At 36.9% G+C, this 18917-nt stretch overlaps 1 protein-coding gene across 2 annotated transcripts in view; it reads left to right on the plus strand.

Annotated features, from left to right (window-relative positions):
• Positions 1-18917, plus strand: part of ASIC5 (acid sensing ion channel subunit family member 5) — a 77823-nt gene that overhangs the window by 50427 nt on the left and 8479 nt on the right. For both annotated transcript variants that reach the window (XM_066360932.1, XM_066360933.1), the window contains exons 5-9: positions 1325-1562; positions 3580-3705; positions 5884-6033; positions 15271-15418; positions 16635-16691. In XM_066360932.1, the coding sequence (XP_066217029.1) occupies positions 1325-1562; positions 3580-3705; positions 5884-6033; positions 15271-15418; positions 16635-16691 (719 nt within the window). The remainder of the gene's footprint in view (positions 1-1324; positions 1563-3579; positions 3706-5883; positions 6034-15270; positions 15419-16634; positions 16692-18917) is intronic.

An 18917-nucleotide genomic window follows, 5' to 3' on the forward strand; every position in this document is an offset into this window, starting at 1 on the left:
TGGCTGCGGGAGGGGAAGAGAGAGACAGAGAGGAAGGGGGGGGGGGAGAAGCAAATGGGCGCTTCTCCTATGTGCCCTGGCCGGGAATCGAACCCGGGTCCCCTGCACGCCAGGCTCTACCGCTGAGCCAACCAGCCAGGGCTACATCAACTTTAGAAGTGAGAAAACTGAATCACAGTGAGATGAAATTTGCTAAGTCATACCATTAAGTGGTTATAAGAATCATGGTTCCATCACTGAAACAGAACCGGTATGAGTGACATAAAATAAGGGATGTATTATGGGATTAAGTGCCACTGAATCATAAAGGCTGAGTTTAAAGTCAACAAGGTCAGCAGCCAGAAAGAAAGATAAATATGAAGTAAAGGATACAAATATATGCTGGAAGTGTGTGTGTCTCTTTTTCACTACCACCCATCTGATAGTGACCTGCAGGATAAGTTGGCATATTTTGTAGACTGACCCAGGATTTGAAGAAGCTAAAGGATCAGACTATTGTCCCATACCACAAACTGACACAGGCCATTAACCCCAGTGAGTATAACCATAGCTTCTGCCTTACAATGAGCTTCAGGTTGGAACCAGATACACACAAGGAAGTAGATGTTGAGAAATACAGTTCCAGCACAGCCATGCAAACACAGTGGTAAAGGCAACCTGGCTCCAAACTCTATATTGCTAACAACTATACATTTTCATCTCTCCTTTTATGTTGGGTCTTGAAGATCCATCCGGTTGGTTCCACATCAAGTTCTAAAATATTCTAGGTTAATGCAACTACATGTACAAATACAAAGTAAATTGCAGGATGTGACAAAGAACCTTTAGGAGTCCAATTTTGCTTGGATGCATTATGAATGAAGGAAAGTGCAGGAAAGAAGCTAGAGAAGCTGTTAGGGTCTAGACCAGGGGTAGTCAACCTTTTTATACCTACCGCCCACTTCTATATCTTTGTTAGTAGTAAAATTTTCTAATCGCCCACCCGTTCCACAGTAATGGTGATTTATAAAGTAGGGAAGTAACTTTACTTTATAAAATTTATAAAGCAGAGTTACAGCAAGTTAACACATATAATAATAATTACTTACCCAGTACTTTATGTCGGATTTTTGCTAAGTTTGGCAGAATAAATCTTTATAAAACAATTTACTATAGTTAAATCTATCTTTTTATTTATACTTTGGTTGCTCCACTACCGCCCACCATGAAAGTTGGAATGCCCACTAGTGGGCGGTAGGGACCAGGTTGACAACCACTGGTCTAGATGTTTGGTGTCTGTCCAAGTTTTCATTACTCTAAATATTGCCTTTATTCCTACTAATAGGTTCCAAACTGATGCTGCAGCCAAATTTGGTGTTATTTTTTTCTTGTGGAATATTGTATCTAAAGTCCTCCATCTCCAGGAAATCAGAGTCAATTCCACTGGTTTTAAAGAGGCTATTGACTTTCTTGCAAGTCAACAAAACTTCAGCATTACAGAGTTTGTCAGGAAAAATGGTTTTTATCTCAACAATAGTACTTTGTTGGAATGTGAATTTTTTGGGAAGTCATGTGGCTCACAGGTAATGATTTGTTTCTTTGACTATGGTCAATTTAAAAAGTTACTTTATCACATTGTTTCACATTGAGATAAAGTTTATTCCCACAGGTAATCAAAATTTGCTCAAACATTGTGTTTCATAGCTTAGTCTTATTATATCAGAGAATGTGAGATGCATATGGGACATATTTCCTTTTTCAAGTAATTAGATAAGAAAAAATAGAGAACAAAAATCTTTAGACCCTGGCCAGTTGTCTCAGTGGTAGAGCGTCAGCTGGCATGTGGATGTACTGGGTTTGATCCCTGTTCAGAGAAAATAGGAAAGCACCCATCTGCTTCTCCACCCCTCCCCCTTTTGCTTCTCTCTCTCTCACTATCTCTCTCTCTCTCTCTCTCTTGCTCTCTCTCTCTCTCTCTCTCTTCCCCTCCTGCAGCCATGGCTCAATTAGAGCAAGTTGGCCCCCAGCACTGAGGATGGTTCCATGGTCTTCACCTCAGGCACTAAACAAATGGCTCCAGTTGCAACCAAACAAAGGCCCCAGATGGGCAGAGCATCGCCCCCTAGTGGGTTTGCTGGGTAGATCCCAGTTGTGGTGCATACAGGAGTCTGTCTCTTCTTCCCCTCCTCTCACTAAAATTAAAAAAAACAAACAACTTTTGTTTGCAAGATAGACTTTCTAAAAGAAAAATTAAATAACACAAGAAGATATTTTAATTTTTCCCATTCATCAGTAAACAATATATTACAAGATAGCATTTTTATTATCATTAAGCAACCAACAATGTCTTCTTATGCTTATGGTATTAGATTAGAAGTTATAAAGAATGAGAAAGAGCCAGTATTTGACTATGAAAATTATATATATTTCTCTAATCACTCATAACATCTTGTTTTGTTTATATAACTAATATACATTTAAGATAAAATAATTTACATATTTAAATCCATTAGTAAAAGAATATACAGGCAATTTGATCCCTTACTTCCTGTTTCAGTAATTCTGTAGCATGTGTTGTTAAGTGATTCACAAATCTATGGTTCTGGGACACAATTCTTATGTTTCTGGAAGCTTTCTTTAGCCCATAGAAACAAAAAAGAAGCACTTGAGAGATACCTGAAAGAGATGAAGCCGTGATATAAACTCTTAATTTAGAGAAGCTTTTCTGTGTTGCTTTTTATTTACAAACACATTTAAATTCATAACCAAGGAATTTTGTGTTAAACATGACTTTTTCAAACCTAACCCTGATAAGCTAAAGAGTAAAAGAAATGAATTAAGTGGGAGCTCCAAGAGTGGAACTGGCTTTAGAAAGGCTCGTTTGAGAGACTTTGAGACTATCATTAACATTCTGTTCTGATTTCCATCTCATAACTGCACTTGGTTTCTTTCTGCATGAGTCCTCCTCACACAGAACTAAGACGGCAGCTGAGAACTCTAGTCTCCTGTTATCATTGGTACCTACGTTATCCACCCCAGTATCTACTTATTAATCCCATGGAAGACTCTAACTAGCTCTACCTGGAACACATAAGTTTCTGAAGCAATCTCTGACATGAGGCAGGGGGATGTTAAGATTGGCCCAGCTTATGTCACATGTGCACCTCCATTGTGGAAATGTTATAGGAGGAGGGTCAAAGGAGCAGAGTGGTATGATGGCAGCCCCACTGTGACCATGCATGGTGGGGGAGGGGTGGTTCCCTACAAAAAGGTACTGAGAGAGTTCTCTATAGGTAAAAGACTCGTTTCCATGAATCATAGTAAGTATAAAACTTTTTAAATGTTTTCAAAATATGCTAAATTACATACAAAAATGTCTCAATTAGATAATCACATACAAATTGACTAGTGCATATTACAAAGAAAAAAAAACTCTTTAAATACAAACATAAATCAAAAAACTGTCTCTTTTTTTCTGTTATTCCTGCATTCTCATTTAAACATTTGTGATTTAATAAAAAAAGTTATAGCATCTTAAATTGTGAAATGACCAAAATACTGAACTGACTGTGTTTTATTTGGTTTGTTTTCACATTGAAGGATTTTGCACATGTCTTCACTGAATATGGAAATTGTTTTACTTTTAACTATGGTGAAAATATCGAAGCAAGGAAAAAAGTGAGTGTCTCTGGAAGAGGCTTAAGCTTGCTCTTCAACGTCAAGCAGGTATTACATTTTCTTAAACCAAGACAGAGCTTAAGACAAAAAATAACATGAGTTTCAAAATATTTTCTCAGAATATTTTTCTCTGTCAAATTGCTTCCACAAGTTGTACATTATACTGGTTTTTATTAATTTAGCTTAGAGTCCTATTGATGTCACTATTGACTTAGAGATTAAAAGACAAAATTTAGAGGCAAAACCTGGACATTTTTAACTATCCCACTGACTACCAATACTACGATTCCAGGAAATGATCATGTCACAAAATAAGAAAATTAAACATTTCTAACTCAAGCTATATAGTTAATTTAAGATGATCCTATGCATTTAAAATATAAATTTTAGATTTATATGTAATAAGGCAATATGTTTTAGAAAGAAGCCACACATAGATATTTCACAAACTGTTGAATCTTTAGTTTGTATAAAGGTGATAAAAAATAATTTCTATGTAAATAGTATTGTATAAGTGGGTTTTGCATAAGTCTAGTTTCTGTAATGTGTAAATTGTTTTAAAAATTCTAAATGTAAAACTTACCTGGCAGGGGAAATACCATAATCATAAAAAGTTCTAAGTATTTATGTTTTACATGTCCAGACACCTAAGGAATGCAGTGGTGTTACCTTTAAGAGTACCTGATAGAGCTTTCACCCAGTGTTAATTCCCTACCTTCCATCTTGTACCACTGATTTAATATTAAACAGTTGGGAATATTTGACTCCATTGTGGTGATTTTATAAATAAATATGCTGATGGATTCACTATCCAAAATCACACAATTAATGGCAAAGATGAGAAATAAGCTTAGTTTTCCCCAAATCCCATCAAACTACCCCACCTCCCAATCAAAGTAAATGAGACAGTTACTTTTAAAGAATTTCTCTTCAAGTGTGTTTTTCATAACTTCCTCTTATAAACCCATTTAAAGTACTTTTCTTTATGTTTAAACACAGCACTCTACAGGGCAATGCACGTACTCATGCTTGTATATCTATTTGATGAACATTTTCAAGTCATTCAAATATTAGTCATATGGTCACTTCAAATATAATACCAACTTTACAAGCTAAATTTTTCTAAATTCTTTAGAATGCAATTAAAATCTGCAAATTCAATACAATATTCTGTAAATGACTAGCACTATTTCTTCATATTAACTAGTTAAGTGTTTCTTACAGCATTGTAATAGTCCCCAAAGAAATGATTCTAAGTTTCAAATGGAATATTAAGCATGTCTATTAAATTTAATTTTATAATTCAATTGACCCATTTAAACACACACACACACACACACACACACACACACACACACAAATCATCGTATTCCCACGGCCACTCCTTCTCCCTGTAGCCTGCAATTACAACTAATAGCCAAATCCCCAGATGTTCAGTCTTAAATTTCTTTATCTGACATAAGATTGATAAAAGAAAAACACTGCAGCTAAAGAAACAATACACCATCACTCTTATGGGAAAATAAATTTGAATTTTAAATAAGGCCAGAGATTTTAATTACAAAGAGAAAAAGAATATCAAATAACTTTCTAAAACAAATGAAGCAAAGAAAGCAGCCAAGGAGAAAGCAACTAAAAGACCACCAGGTGAGGAGAGAGCGAGCACAAACCAGATGTTTAAAGTATGTACTATGGCCTTCATCTCCCGTGAAAGGGTCCACACACAACAGTCAAATCCTTGAAACGTGATTAAATCCTGGGAAGTAGCCTTAGGTGTTTAGCTTTCAGAGCTTGTCTATAAAAAGAGATTAAAGACTGATCAGAAAAATTTGATTTAAAGGAAGTCCAATTCTTTATTTTATTTTATTTTTATTTAGAAATTAAATTTAATGGGGAGACATTGGTCAGTAGAAATGGGTATACATCTCCATAGCATGTGATCTATTCATTGCATTGTGTGTCCATCGCCCAAATTCAAAACACTTCCCATCACCGTATATTTGGCTCCCTTTGCTCCCCTCTCCTCAAACCCCTCCCTCTGGTAACCACTTCACTTTTGTCTATGTCCATGGGTCTCAGTTTTATGTCTCATATATATATGAAATCATGTAGTTCTTAGCTCTTCTCTGATTTATTAAGTCAAATTCTATCATGAGATTTAATTAAATCTCAAACTGGTGTAGAATTTATATCAATTTGTAACGTGGGGGTGTATTTCTGTTTCAGGAGGAATTCACTGATGACCCCACTCTTGGTTTTGTCGATGCTGGGATCATCTTCGTTATCCATTCACCAAAGAAGGTGCCACAGTTTGATGGCTTAGGTTTGTCATCACCCGTGGGAATGCACACGCGGGTAACAATCCGCCAAGTGAAGGTAAGTACTGACAAAATGTACAATCTGAGGGAATATGGGTGGGGGAGTAGTGAATGTACATTTACATAAATAGTAATTTTCTCTAGAAATTTCTTTCTTTTATGCCTTTAGAACACCATTGGAAATTTCTGTTTCATTTCAAGTACTTTCCTTTACGAGTAGGCGCACATTTAGTAAAAACAGTGAATTCACCTATACAGTGTAAGTGAAAGCTAGCAAGCCTAGCAAATCCAATGTCTTTGACTTTAAATGTCATTAGAGATGGAAAGGTTGAGTGCATAAGAGAAGACACCTAAGTTGCTGAAATGTGTGTTTTCTCAATGGGGCATTCTGTGAAGCACAAAAATTAGCAGTAAAAGCAAAAGTGTTGGGGTCAGACATGTCTGCCAGGCTTGTCTGCCAGGTTTCCTTCTGCCAGCCACTTGCTCTGGAACTTCTTTAATTACCTCCCTGAATTTCCCACTCTTCTCTATTTACTGGGAGGTGGAGGGAGGTAACATTTCCTTTCCTTTTTTTTTTTTAGATAAATTTTTATTAATGTTAATGGGGTGACATCAATAAATCAGGGTACATATATTCAAAGAAAACATGTCCAGGTTTTCTTGTCATTCAATTATGTTGCATACCCAACACCCTAAGTCAGATTGTCCTCCGTCACCCTCTATCTAGTTTCCTTTGTGCACCTCCCCTTCCCCCTTCCCCCTTCCCCTCTCCCTCCTTCCCTCCCACACCCCCCCTACCCCCCACCACCGGTTACCACCACGCTCTTGTCCATGTCTCTTAGTCTCGTTTTTATGTCCTACCAATGTATGGAATCATGTAGTTCTTGGTTTTTTCTGATTTACTTATTTCACTCCGTATAATGTTATCAAGATCCCACCATTTTGTTGTAAATGATCCGATGTCATCATTTCTTATGGCTGAGTAGTATTCCATAGTGTCTATGTGCCACATCTTCTTTATCCAGTCTTCTATTGAAGGGCTTTTTGGTTGTTTCCATGTCTTGGCCACTATGAACAATGTTGCAATGAACATGGGGCTACATGTGTCTTTACGTATCAATGTTTCTGAGTTTTGGGGGTATATACCCTGGGTCATAAGGTAGTTCTATTTTCAGTTTTTTGAGGAACCACCATACTTTCTTCCATAATGGTTGTACTACTTTACATTCCCACCAACAGTGAATGAGGGTTCCTTTTTCTCCACAGCCTCTCCAGCATTTGCTATTACCTGTCTTGTTGATAATAGCTAATCTAACAGGTGTGAGGTGGTATCTCATTGTAGTTTTGATTTGCATTTCTCTAATAACTAATGAAGATGAGCATCTTTTCATATATCTGTTGGCCATTTGTATTTCTTCCTGGGAGAAGTGTCTGTTCATGTTCTCTTCCCATTTTTTTTTTTTAATAATTTTTTTAAATTCATTTTAGAGAGGCAAGGGAGAGACAGAGAGAGAGAGAAAGAGGAGAGACAGAGAGAGAGAAGGGAGGGAGGAGCTGGAAGCATCAACTCCCATATGTGCCTTGACCAGGCAAGCCCAGGGTTTTGAACCGGCGACCTCAGCATTTCCAGGTCAACGCTTTATCCACTGCGCCACCACAGGTCAGGCCCCATTTTTTTATTGGATTGTTTGTTTGTTTGTTGTTGAGTTTTATGAGTTCTTTGTATATTAGGCCTTCATCTGAGCTGTTGTTTGAAAATACCATTTCCCATTTAGTTGGTTGTCTGTTTATTTTGTTGTCAGTTTCTCTTGCTGAGCAAAAACTTTTTAGTCTGATGTAGTCCCATTCATTTATCTTTGCTTTCACTTCTCTTGCCTTTGAAGTCAAATTCATAAAATGCTCTTTTAAGCCCAGGTCCATGAGTTTAGTACCTATGTCTTCTTCTATGTACTTTATTGTTTCAGGTCTTATATTTAGGTCTTTGATCCATTTTGAACTAATTTTAGTACAAGGGGACAAGCTGTAGTCGAGTTTCATTCTTTTGCATGTGGCTTTCCAGTTTTCCCAGCACCATTTGTTGAAGAAGCTTTCTTTTCTCCATTGTGTGTTGTTGGTCCCTTTATCAAAAATTATTTGACCATATATATGTGGTTTTATTTCTGGACTTTCTATTCTGTTCCACTGGTCTGAGTGTCTATTTTCTGCCAATACCATGCTGTTTTGATTGTCATGGCCCTATAATATAGTTTGAAGTCAGGTATTGTAATGTCCCCAGCTTCATTCTTTTTCTTTAGGATTGCTTTGGCTAATCGGGGTTTTTTATAGTCCATATAATTCTGATGATTTTTTGTTCCATTTCTTTAAAGAATGTCATAGGAATTTTGATGAAAATTGCATTAAATTTATAGATTGCTTTGGGTAATATGGCCATTTTGATTATATTTATTCTTCCTATCCACGAGCAAGGAATATTTTTCTATCTCTATTGTATCTTTTTCTATTTCCCTTAACAATGCTTTGTAGTTTTCGTTATATAGGTCCTTTACATTCTTTGTTATGTTTATTCATAGGTATTTTATTTTTTTTGTTGCAATCATGAAGGGGATTATTTTTTTGAGTTTGTTTTCTAATATTTCATTGTTGGCATATAGAAAGGCTATGGGTTTTTGTATGTTAATTTTGTATCCTGCAACCTTACTGTATTGGTTTATTGTTTCTAGTAATCTTTTTGTGGAGTCTTTGGGGTATTTGATGTATAGAATCATATCATCTGCAAAAAGTGATACCTTTACTTCTTCTTTTCTGATATGGATGCCTTTTATTTCTTTCTATTGTCTGATTGCTCTGGCCAGAATTTCTAGCACCACGTTAAATAAGAGTGGAGAGAGTGGACAACCCTGTCTTGTTCCTGATTTAAGGTGAAAAGTCCTCAGTTTTATGCCATTTAATATGATGTTGGCTGATGGTTTATCATATATGGTCTTTATCATGTTGAGATATTTTCCTTCTATACCCATTTTGTTGAGTGTCTTAAACATAAAATTGTGTTGTATTTTATCGAATGCCTTTTCTGCATCTATTGATAAGATCATGTGGTTTTTGTTCTTTATTTTGTTGATACGGTGTATTACGTTAACTGTTTTATGTATGTTGAACCATCCTTGAGATTCTGGGATGAATCCCACTTGATCATGATGTATTATTTTTTTAATATGTTTTTGTATTCAATTTGCCAGCATTTTCTTTAGTATTTTAGCATCTGTATTCATTAGAGATACTGGTCTGTAGTTTTCTTTTTTTGTGACAACCTTGCCAGGTTTCAGTATGAGGGTTATGTTGGCCTCATAAAATGTGTTTGGAAGTATTGCTTCTTCTTCAATTTTTTGGAAGATTTTGAGTACAATAGGAATCAAGTCTTCTTTGAATGTTTGATAGAATTCACTAATATAACCGTCTGGGCCTGGACTTTTATTTTGGGGGAGATTTTTAATAGTTTTTCCTATTTCCCCCCTGCTAATAGGTCTATTTAGGTTTTCTGCTTCTTCATGACTCAGTCTAGGAAGATTGTATTGTTCTAAGAATTTATCCATTTCTTCTAGATTGTTGAATTTGGTGGCATATAGTTTTTTGTAGTATTCTACAATAATTCTTTGTATATTTATGCTGTTTGTGGTAATTGCTCCTCTTTCATTTTGGATTTTGTTTATATGAGTCTTCTCTTTTTTCCTTGGAGAGTCTTGCCAAGGGTTTGTCAATTTTGTTGATCTTTTCAAAAAACCAGCTCCTTCTTTTATCAATTTTTTCTATATTTTTTCTGTTCTCTATTTCATTTTGTTTCTGCTCTGATTTTTATTATTTCCTTTCTTCGGCTGGTTTTTGGTTGTCTTTGTTCTTCTTTTCTAGTTCCTTAAGGTGTGAAGTTAAGTGGTTCACTTGGGCTCTCTCTTGTTTGTTCATATGGGCCTGAAGTGATATGAACTTCCCTCTTATTAACTGCTTTTGCTGCAGAGATTCTGATATGTTGTACTGTCATTTTGATTTGTCTGTATATATCTTTTGATCTCTGCGCTTATTTCTTCTTTGACCCATTCATTTTTTAAAAGTATGTTGTTTAGTTTCCACATTTTTGTGGGGGTTTTTTTTCTCTTTTTTGCAGTTGAATTCTAGTTTCAAGGCTTTATGATCAGAAAATATGCTTGGTACAATTTCAATTTTTCTGAATTTGCTGATGTTACTTTTGTGGCCCAATATATGGTCAATTCTTGAGAATATTCCATGTGCACTAGAGAAAAATGTATACTCTGTCACTTTGGAATGAAGTGTCCTGTAGATGTCTATCATATCCAGGTGCTCTAGTGTTTCGTTTAAGGCCAATATATCTTTATTGATTCTCTGTTTGGATGACCGATCTAGAGCCGTCAGTGGTGTATTGAGGTCTCCAAGTATGATTGTATTTTGGTCAGTTTTTGTTTTTAGGTCAATAAATAGCTGTCTTATATATTTTGGTACTTTTTGGTTTGGTGCATATATATTAAGGATTGTCATGTCTTCTTGATTCAGTGTCCCCTTAATCATTATGAAATGACCATTTTTGCTGTCTTGTAGTCAGCATTATCAGATATGAGTATTGCTACACCTGCTTTTTTTTGTATGTTATTTGCTTGGAGTATTGTTTTCCAGCCTTTCACTTTGCATTTGTTTTTATCCTTGTTGCTTAGATGTGTTTCTTGTAGGCAGCATACAGTTGAATTTTTTTTGTGTGTGTGTGTTTTTCTGAAGCTGGAAATGGGGAGAGACAGTCAGACAGACTCCCGCATGCGCCCGACCGGGATCCACCTGGCACGCCCACCAGGGGGTGACGCTCTGCCCACCAGGGGGCGATGCTCTGCCCCTCTGGGACATCACTCTGTTGCGACCAGAGCCACTCTAGCACCTGGGGCAGAGGCCAAGGAGCCATCCCCAGCGCCCGGGCCATCTTTGCTCCAATGGAGCCTCAGCTGCGGGAGGGGAAAAGAGAGACAGAGAGGAAGGAGAGGGGGAGGGGTGGAGAAGCAGATGGGCGCTTCTCCTGTGTGCCCTGGCCGGGAATCCAACCCGGGACTTCTGCATGCCAGGCCGACGCTCTACCACTGAGCCAACTGGCCAGGGCCATGGATTTTTTTTAATCCATTCTGCTACTCTGTGTCTTTTTATTGGTGAGTTGAATCCATTTACATTTAGTGTAATTATTGACACTTGTGGATTTCCTATTGCCATTTTATAAATTGCTTTCTGTTCGTTTTGTATCTTGTTTGATTCTTCTCTTTTGTTTTTCTATCCTTTGTTTTTGTTTGTTTGTAATCCATACTTCTTTCCTCTGTTGCTACCTTTTTTAAGTCATGTGCTTCTGTGGTGGTTTTTTCAAGGGTGGTTACCATTAAGTAAGGAAAAAGGTACCTACCATATTCATTGTAGTACCCTATCTTTTGAGTGTTTCTGCACTTCATCATCCTTTGCTACTGTTAATCTCCGTCGTCTCCCCTTTTTTTTTGCTTTTGTTGTCCCAGTTTAAGTTTGATTTTATTGTGTTCTTGGTGGAGCTTTTACTTGTGGTTTTGTTTTGTTTTGTTCTTTGGATCTGGTTGGAAAACCCCCTTTAGCATTTCCTGGAGTGGGGGTTTTCTGATGATAAATTCCCTCATCTTTTCTGTATTTGTGAATGTTTTTATTTCTCCTTTGTACTTGAAGGATAGCTTTGATGGGTATAGTATTCTTGGCTGAAAGTTCTTCTCTTTCAGGGCTTTAAATATTGGGGTCCACTCTCTTCTTGTAGAGTTTCTGCTGACAAATCTGATGATAATCTAATAGACCTTCCTTTGTATTCTTCTTTTTCCTAGCTGCCTTGAGAATTTTTTCTTTGTCATTGGTTTGTGCCATTTTCATTATGATGTGCCTTGGAGTAGGTTTGTTGAGGTTAAGCAAATTTGGTGTTCTGTTTGCTTCTTGAATTTGAGGCTTTAGTTCTTTCCACAGGCTTGGGAAGTTCTCATCTAATATTTGTTTGAATATATTCTCCATTCCATTTTGTCTCTCTTCTCCCTCTGATATACCTAATATTCTTATATTATTCTTTTTGATGGAGTCAGACAATTTTTGTAGGGCTTTCTCATTTTTTTAATTTTTGAGTCTCTCTCTTCTTCTCTCTGTTGTGCCTCAAGTTGCTTGTCTTCTATGTCATTAATCCTACCTTCTATCTGGCCTGTTCTATTAGCTAAGCTTGTTACCTCGTTTTTCAGTTCATGAATTGAGTTTTTCATCTCTGTTTGATTTGTTTTTATAGTTTCAATTTTCTTGGTAATATATTCTTTGTATTCATTGAGTTGTTTTCTGACCTCCCTAAATTGCTTTTCTGTGTTTTCTTGTATATCTCTTAGTATTTTTAGGATTTCTATTTTAAATTCTCTGTCATTTAGCTCCAAGGTTTCCAATATATTAAATTTTTTCTCCATAGATTTTTCCACATCTATCTGTGTTATTTCTCTCTCTTTTGTATCCATGATATTTGATTTCCTTTTTCATAATGGCATCTGAGGGTGGTCTTGTTGATAGCACTAATGAGAATTAATAAAGAATAAAAAGTAAAAAAAAAAGAAAAAAAAATTGGAAAAAAAAACCAATAAGAATTTATTATTTCCCTCCCCTTTTCTTTCTTCTCTTCCCCTCCTCTTCCCTCCTCTTTAGGAAAATATTGTGATAAACTGTGAATTATATTATGCTAAATGGAACAAAAAGTGACTATAATGGAGGGCCTGAGTTGGAGGGAAGTGTTCAAGGGGCAGAAAAGGATGTAGGGACCCAGAAAATGCAAAAAAGGAAAAAATTTGGGTCAAGTATAAAATGATTTGCTTGTAAGTGATCGTTGACTAAGAGATATAATGAGAGGGATAAGAGGGAAACAAGAAAAAGGGGAAAAAAACTATTGTATCAAGTGGAGCAAAGACTGAATAGAATGGAGATCCTGGATTGGGAGGAATGCTAATGAGTTAAAAAGCAAAGTAAAAAGCACCCAAAATGCCACAAAAAAAAACTTGAGTCCCAAATTAAATAATTTTGTCATGTTTGAGGATTGAATGAGAGGAAAATTAAAAGGAGAAAAGGAGAAACTAATAGAAAGGGAGAAACAAGAAAAAGGGGAAAAGGAAAGGAAGAATAAAGAAAAAAACAAGAAAAGAGAGAGAGAGAGTTAAGGGTTTTGGAGTGTAACCCTCATGGAGAGCAAGGAAGAAGAAAAGAAATAAAATGAAACACTTACGGGTAGTGTAGTTCAAGAAAAGGAAAGAGTAAGATGGGCAGAGAATAAAAGGACCAAGGTGGAGGAAATAGAAATAATACTAATAAAGGCAAGAAGATGAAAGAAACAAAAAAAATAGTGGAACAAATTATAAAGTCTGTGGATTTTTCTTGAATTTGAGAAGTTAACTTCTTCCCTTTTCTTTCCTCTTCCTCTTCCTGGTCGGTGACTCTGTACCCCAGGCTTTGCCCCTGTGTCACGCTTAGGTAGAGATTTACTGTTGATGAGACTCTACGGCAATGTCATATATTTGGCTTCAGTCTTGTTGGTAGTCAAGGCTTGTTAGCGTTTGCAGGCTCTGAAAATGAGAGAGTCCATTTTCCCGGAGCCTCTCTCCTAGTCTCTCCTTCCTGAATTAGCAGCCTGATGATCCAGCTATGAGGCTGCCGCTGCTTCTGCCTGAGGAGTAAGAGGCTCAAAGAGCTGGCAAATCCCCACTCAATGCAGGGCTCTGGGTAAGGCTCTGGCAGTCAGAGCAGCCAGCGTAATCAGGTGGGGCTGGGAGCCAATTGCTCTCAAGGTGATTTTCTATGAGCCTCCAGGCCTGTTCAGCATGCCTAGCACTCTGTAGGACCACTCTCCCCAGGCTTTCTGCACTTTGTAACCTGTTTTGGCTGGGAAGAAGATGCCCTAGTCGCTGCCTGCAGTACAGGAGGTCTTAATACTGCCAAGTCCCTCTTTTTAGCATATATCCCTGAGTATGAAAGCTCTGCCGATCAGAAATTGCCCCCACCCCTTTAGCAAGAGGCACTAAAAAATATCATGCCTCTTGTCTTGGATCGCTGAGCTGAGAGAGATCTTGTCAATTAGAGCCGCGTAGGTCAGTTGGGAGGTGAGCAGTCTGTGGGTTAAGCTAATTTCAGCGATTGGATCCGCCAAATTTCTCCAGAAAGAACTGCAAGCTGCCCACGCCCCTCCCCCAATGCTTGATTGTTAGCTTGAATGGCTGGGTGAGGCGCCCCGCCCACCTAGAGAAGCTCGGCATAGGGAAGTTCACTTTGGCGCACTCACAGTGTGCTGCTGGCAGCTGCTGCTCGTGGCGCGGGTGGTTGCTCTCGGCATGCGTGGGCTGTTGGGCTGCTCGTGGCACAGTGCACGGGACATTGGCTGCTCACGGCGGGATGCTTGTGGCGCGCAGGCAGTTGCTCGCGGGCAGCTGCTCACGTGGGCTGATTCACCACAGGCACACTCTTTCCTCAGTTTGAACGAACGTCTGTGCTGCAGCCTAGCTTCCTCCACACCTTATCCCCCCCCCCCACTCTCAGTTCCAAGTGAAAGCAGCCTTTGCTCAGGTTAGTGAGGAAGGCAGAGTGTTTCTTTGTCCGACTTATTTACTTCGGGGTTGATTATATATTTAGTCAATTTTTCGCTCGACCCTACCTTCACCTTCAGTGTGTGGAACTCCTGGATGCTCCAAGGATAGATTTTTCTGTCTCTGGTTGATGAACTTGTTGAAATTTTGGGGAGATTTGTTGGTGGCGTTCCTCACAGCACCATTTCTCTGACATCACCTCTCCTTTTCATAGTTACAAAGTTTAAGTGAAATCGTGTATAGGAAGTATTTACCATATTATCTGGTATATAATAGGTGCTCAATAAAAGATTTTTTTCCTATGTGTGATTTTTGTTCCTCTTTTGTGGATGAGCTGATTAATATGCTAATAATATCATTTCCATAAATGATATTTTTATATGAATCAATGTTTAGAACAGTCTGTCTGATTTTATTAATTCTCTACAGGTAAAGAGCAGTTGGGGTAAACATTAAAGGACCATTATTATTCTTACCTTTGGAGATTTTTCAAGTTAATAGAGTAGGCAAAATAGGCTAATATTGTCAACTAAAAAAAGTCAGAAAGATCTAAGAGAATAAAAAAATGTTTGTCAGCCTTTCTTCTTGAGATGTAAAGGGATGTGAATTGACCCAGAACATTCTCCTGAACCAAGTATTTATTTTCTCTTAAGACTGTGCATCAAGAATACCCTTGGGGAGAATGCAACCCTAACATCAAGCTGCAGAATTTCGGTAGCTACAGCACTTCTGGTTGCTTGAAGGAATGCAAAGCCCAGCACATAGAGAAGCAGTGTGGGTGTTTACCTTTCCTGCTTCCTGGTAAGTAAAGAAGGGCAGCTTTTCCAGTATTTGACTTTATTTACTGAATCTGAAACCCGAGAATTCAACATATCATAACATTGCTTTCTATTCTTATCAAATGCTATTTAGGAAACTCGTGCACTTGACAAATACAACTTCAACTGACAGATTTTAATTCAAGGAATCATAGCAGAGATTGCGGGGAAAGAATATAAAGTGTTATTAGAATATAAAATTGGGTGCTCTCATATATCTAAAACAGCTCATGATAGTTTTCTCTATTTGAAAGAAAAATTAGATCATCTGTATAAATCTTACCCTAAATATTTCACTATGGGGAAACTCTTTACTTTATGGCTGGAAAAGAAACGCCATGCATTTGCACACAATTTCCAACATTTGCAGAGCCATGGATACTTGAGGCAAACATGGAATGAAGTAGGAGAGCAGGGTAGATGAGAGCCGGACTCTGACCCAGGATGCTCATCTTAGCTTCACTACTTCTCATCTGTGTGACCTTGGACTTAACCTCTCTGTATTCCCTGTACAATGGAGAGATTAATAGTGCCCTAGTTTGTAGAGTTGTGATAAGGATAAAACAGTATGTAACTGGTTTAAAAACTGCCTGGCACAGAATATACTCTGTGTAAGTGTTGTTTATTTTTCTTTAACTGTCCTTCATCCCCCTTCTCCAGCATATTTATAAAACAGTGTAGAGTGTATTAAAGGCAAAGCCACTGTGGCTCTATAAATTTATCACTATGGCCCACCACACACACACACACACACACTGAATAGAAGGAACAAACTAGAAGGTGAAGAGAATGCATCATCATTCCCCTCAACTGCTTGGGTAAGCTACATTCTGAACCTTAATTTCTTCATCAGTAAAATGATGATTCCTCATCATACAATTAGAGTTGAAACAAATGAAACAATACATGTGAAAGCAATTTTAAATTTCAAAGTGACCAACTTTTTAAAATTATTATTCACTTAAATAATTTTAGAATAATACACACAGATGGAAAGAAACAAAAACATTATTTTTCTTCCCAGTATGTATTTTCAGAGTATCAGCATGTTTTTATACTTTTATGCAAAAGAATAAATGTACAGATAGAATGATTGATGGGTAGATGAATGGATGGATGGATGGAAGAAAAAAAAGTGTTTGGCATTATGTCATTTATTTCATAAAATGTAAAGTCTCTTAATACTTATTCTTTTTAAGGAAATGGGATAGATTGTGACCTTCAAAAGTTTTACAACTGTGTTTCTCCTATACTTGGTAAGTGGCTTAATAAATATTCTTTTACTTTCATGATTCATATGCTGTTCATAGTTACAAAAGATATTACTTAGATTATGCATAGTCCATAAGTGAAACAAAAGAAAGGCTATAAAAGAGGATTTTTAAGGGCTAGATAACTCAGTTGGTTAGAGTGTTGTCCTGAAACGCGAAGATTGCAGGACAATCCCCTGCCAAGACACATATAAGAATATGTCTCCTTTTATCTCCCTTCCTCTCTTTAAAATCAATGAATAAACTTCTAAAAGTTAAGAACATTGGTAGCTACAACAGTTGTAATTAAACAAAACAAAAAACCTTCTGATTTCAAGATACAACTGAATTAAAGATGCAGTGACGAAGTAACAGAGAGTTCTGATTTTTATTTCTAAATATGCATTTTTTAAAATTTTATATTTTTTATAATCAAAATAACTTTGTTTCTTCTCATTACATAAATAAAGCATGCTTGTTGAGACTAATTTAAACATTACAGAAAAAATTTTTCTCAAAATTAGTAGAAGTTGCACCACTCTGAAAATTATTGTGACTATTCAGGTGACTTCTTTCATTTATTAATTTTATTATATATTAATTCTATGTAAATGTATATGTAAAATTTTTATATAAATGTAATCACAGCCATACATGCAATATTTATTAAGGATAAATTCTCACTAAACAGCAAAATTTTTTGCTTACATATTTCTTATCTTAACCCTCAACCAATATTAACCTTCTAGTCTTCTCCACCATAATTCTCCACATACCCCATGTATAAGATGCTCCCATGTACAAGACATGCCTTTATTTGAAGGTGCAAAATCTGAAAAAAAAATGTATTACATAAAGTTATTGAACTCAAGTTTTACTCATTATAATAGTCAGACAACTCCTCATCACTGTCAAAGCTCCCATCCATTAGCCTGTCCTCATCTGTGTCTGATGATGAATCACTGTCTTCATATATTGCCTTGTCCTCAGTTCCATCTATGGCATTTGAAATGCCACAACCACTATATAAGCCGCACCCAGGTTTTAGACCCCAAATTTTCAAAAAGGGATGTGTCTTATACATGAGAAAATATGGTATATAGCTTCATATACATGTCACTATGTTATAGGTCATTTTATTAAAATGAAATCACATAATGGTCTTTTCTATGAAACTTGCTTTTCTAACCCATTGTGGAAATATATCCAAACAACAAGAATAGATTTAATATGTTCTTTTTAATGGTTGTAAAATATTTCATGGTATAGATATGATTAGAAGGGATCTTATATATATTTCTATTTTCTTTTTCTTTTTTTTAAGTGAGAGGCAGGGAGGCAGACAGACAGACTCCCCCATGCCCCATCTGGGATCCACCGAGCAAGCCCCCTATGGGGCAATGCTCTGACCATCTGTGGCCATTGCTACATTGTTCAGCAACTGAGTTATTTTTTTAATACCTGAAAAGCTCAATATGTTGAAGTTTAATGGAGTTGAATTTATGTTGCCTATTTTCTTGTGATTTCTTGAAGGGGAAATATGGGGCAACAAATAATGCATGGAGTTCTGTGGAATAATAAGTTGGGGGGCCGTTGTGGGATAATAAGACCATGAGAGAGAAAGAGAGAGAGTGTGTGTTGATTACCTATATATTTGTGAGTATAGAGGAGTGGAATGACTAGTAGTTTTAAAAGACAAGAGATGCACACCAAGTCATACCTTGAAGGAATATCAAAGTTATAGTTTGGAAAATGAGCCAAGAGTTGGTCATTAAAGGGGGCTTGGTGAACAAATCATTCATAAGAAAGAAAAGTTTCAATAACAAAACCACAGGAAAAAGAACAACCAGAACATCTAACAAGAGCAAGGAACAGTGAGATTGGGAACTGGCAGGTCATCCAAAAGAAAGCTGAAGACAAATACCATTTCCTGTAGGGTTGTTTTTTTCAGTGCACATTTCCATAAATAGAACAGTTGCTCTACAAGGGCCAAGAGAGAAGAGAGAACAGAAAACCTCAGTGGCTAAATTAGAAGTCACCAAGTCCACAGAACTAAGAAACTCAACACCTGGCAGTATATTTCACACCATAAAACGTTCAGGACAAGCCCAATGATAATTTTAGTTTTAACTTGAGTTACTGCTTTTTCAAGATTAAGTTGAAAAGTTCCTCTAAAAATGACACAAGATCACACTAACAACTTTCTATTTTTCCCCCATCCAAATGCCTGAT

Source organism: Saccopteryx leptura, chromosome 1, assembly GCF_036850995.1.
Source record: "Saccopteryx leptura isolate mSacLep1 chromosome 1, mSacLep1_pri_phased_curated, whole genome shotgun sequence".
Lineage (NCBI taxonomy): Eukaryota > Metazoa > Chordata > Mammalia > Chiroptera > Emballonuridae > Saccopteryx > Saccopteryx leptura.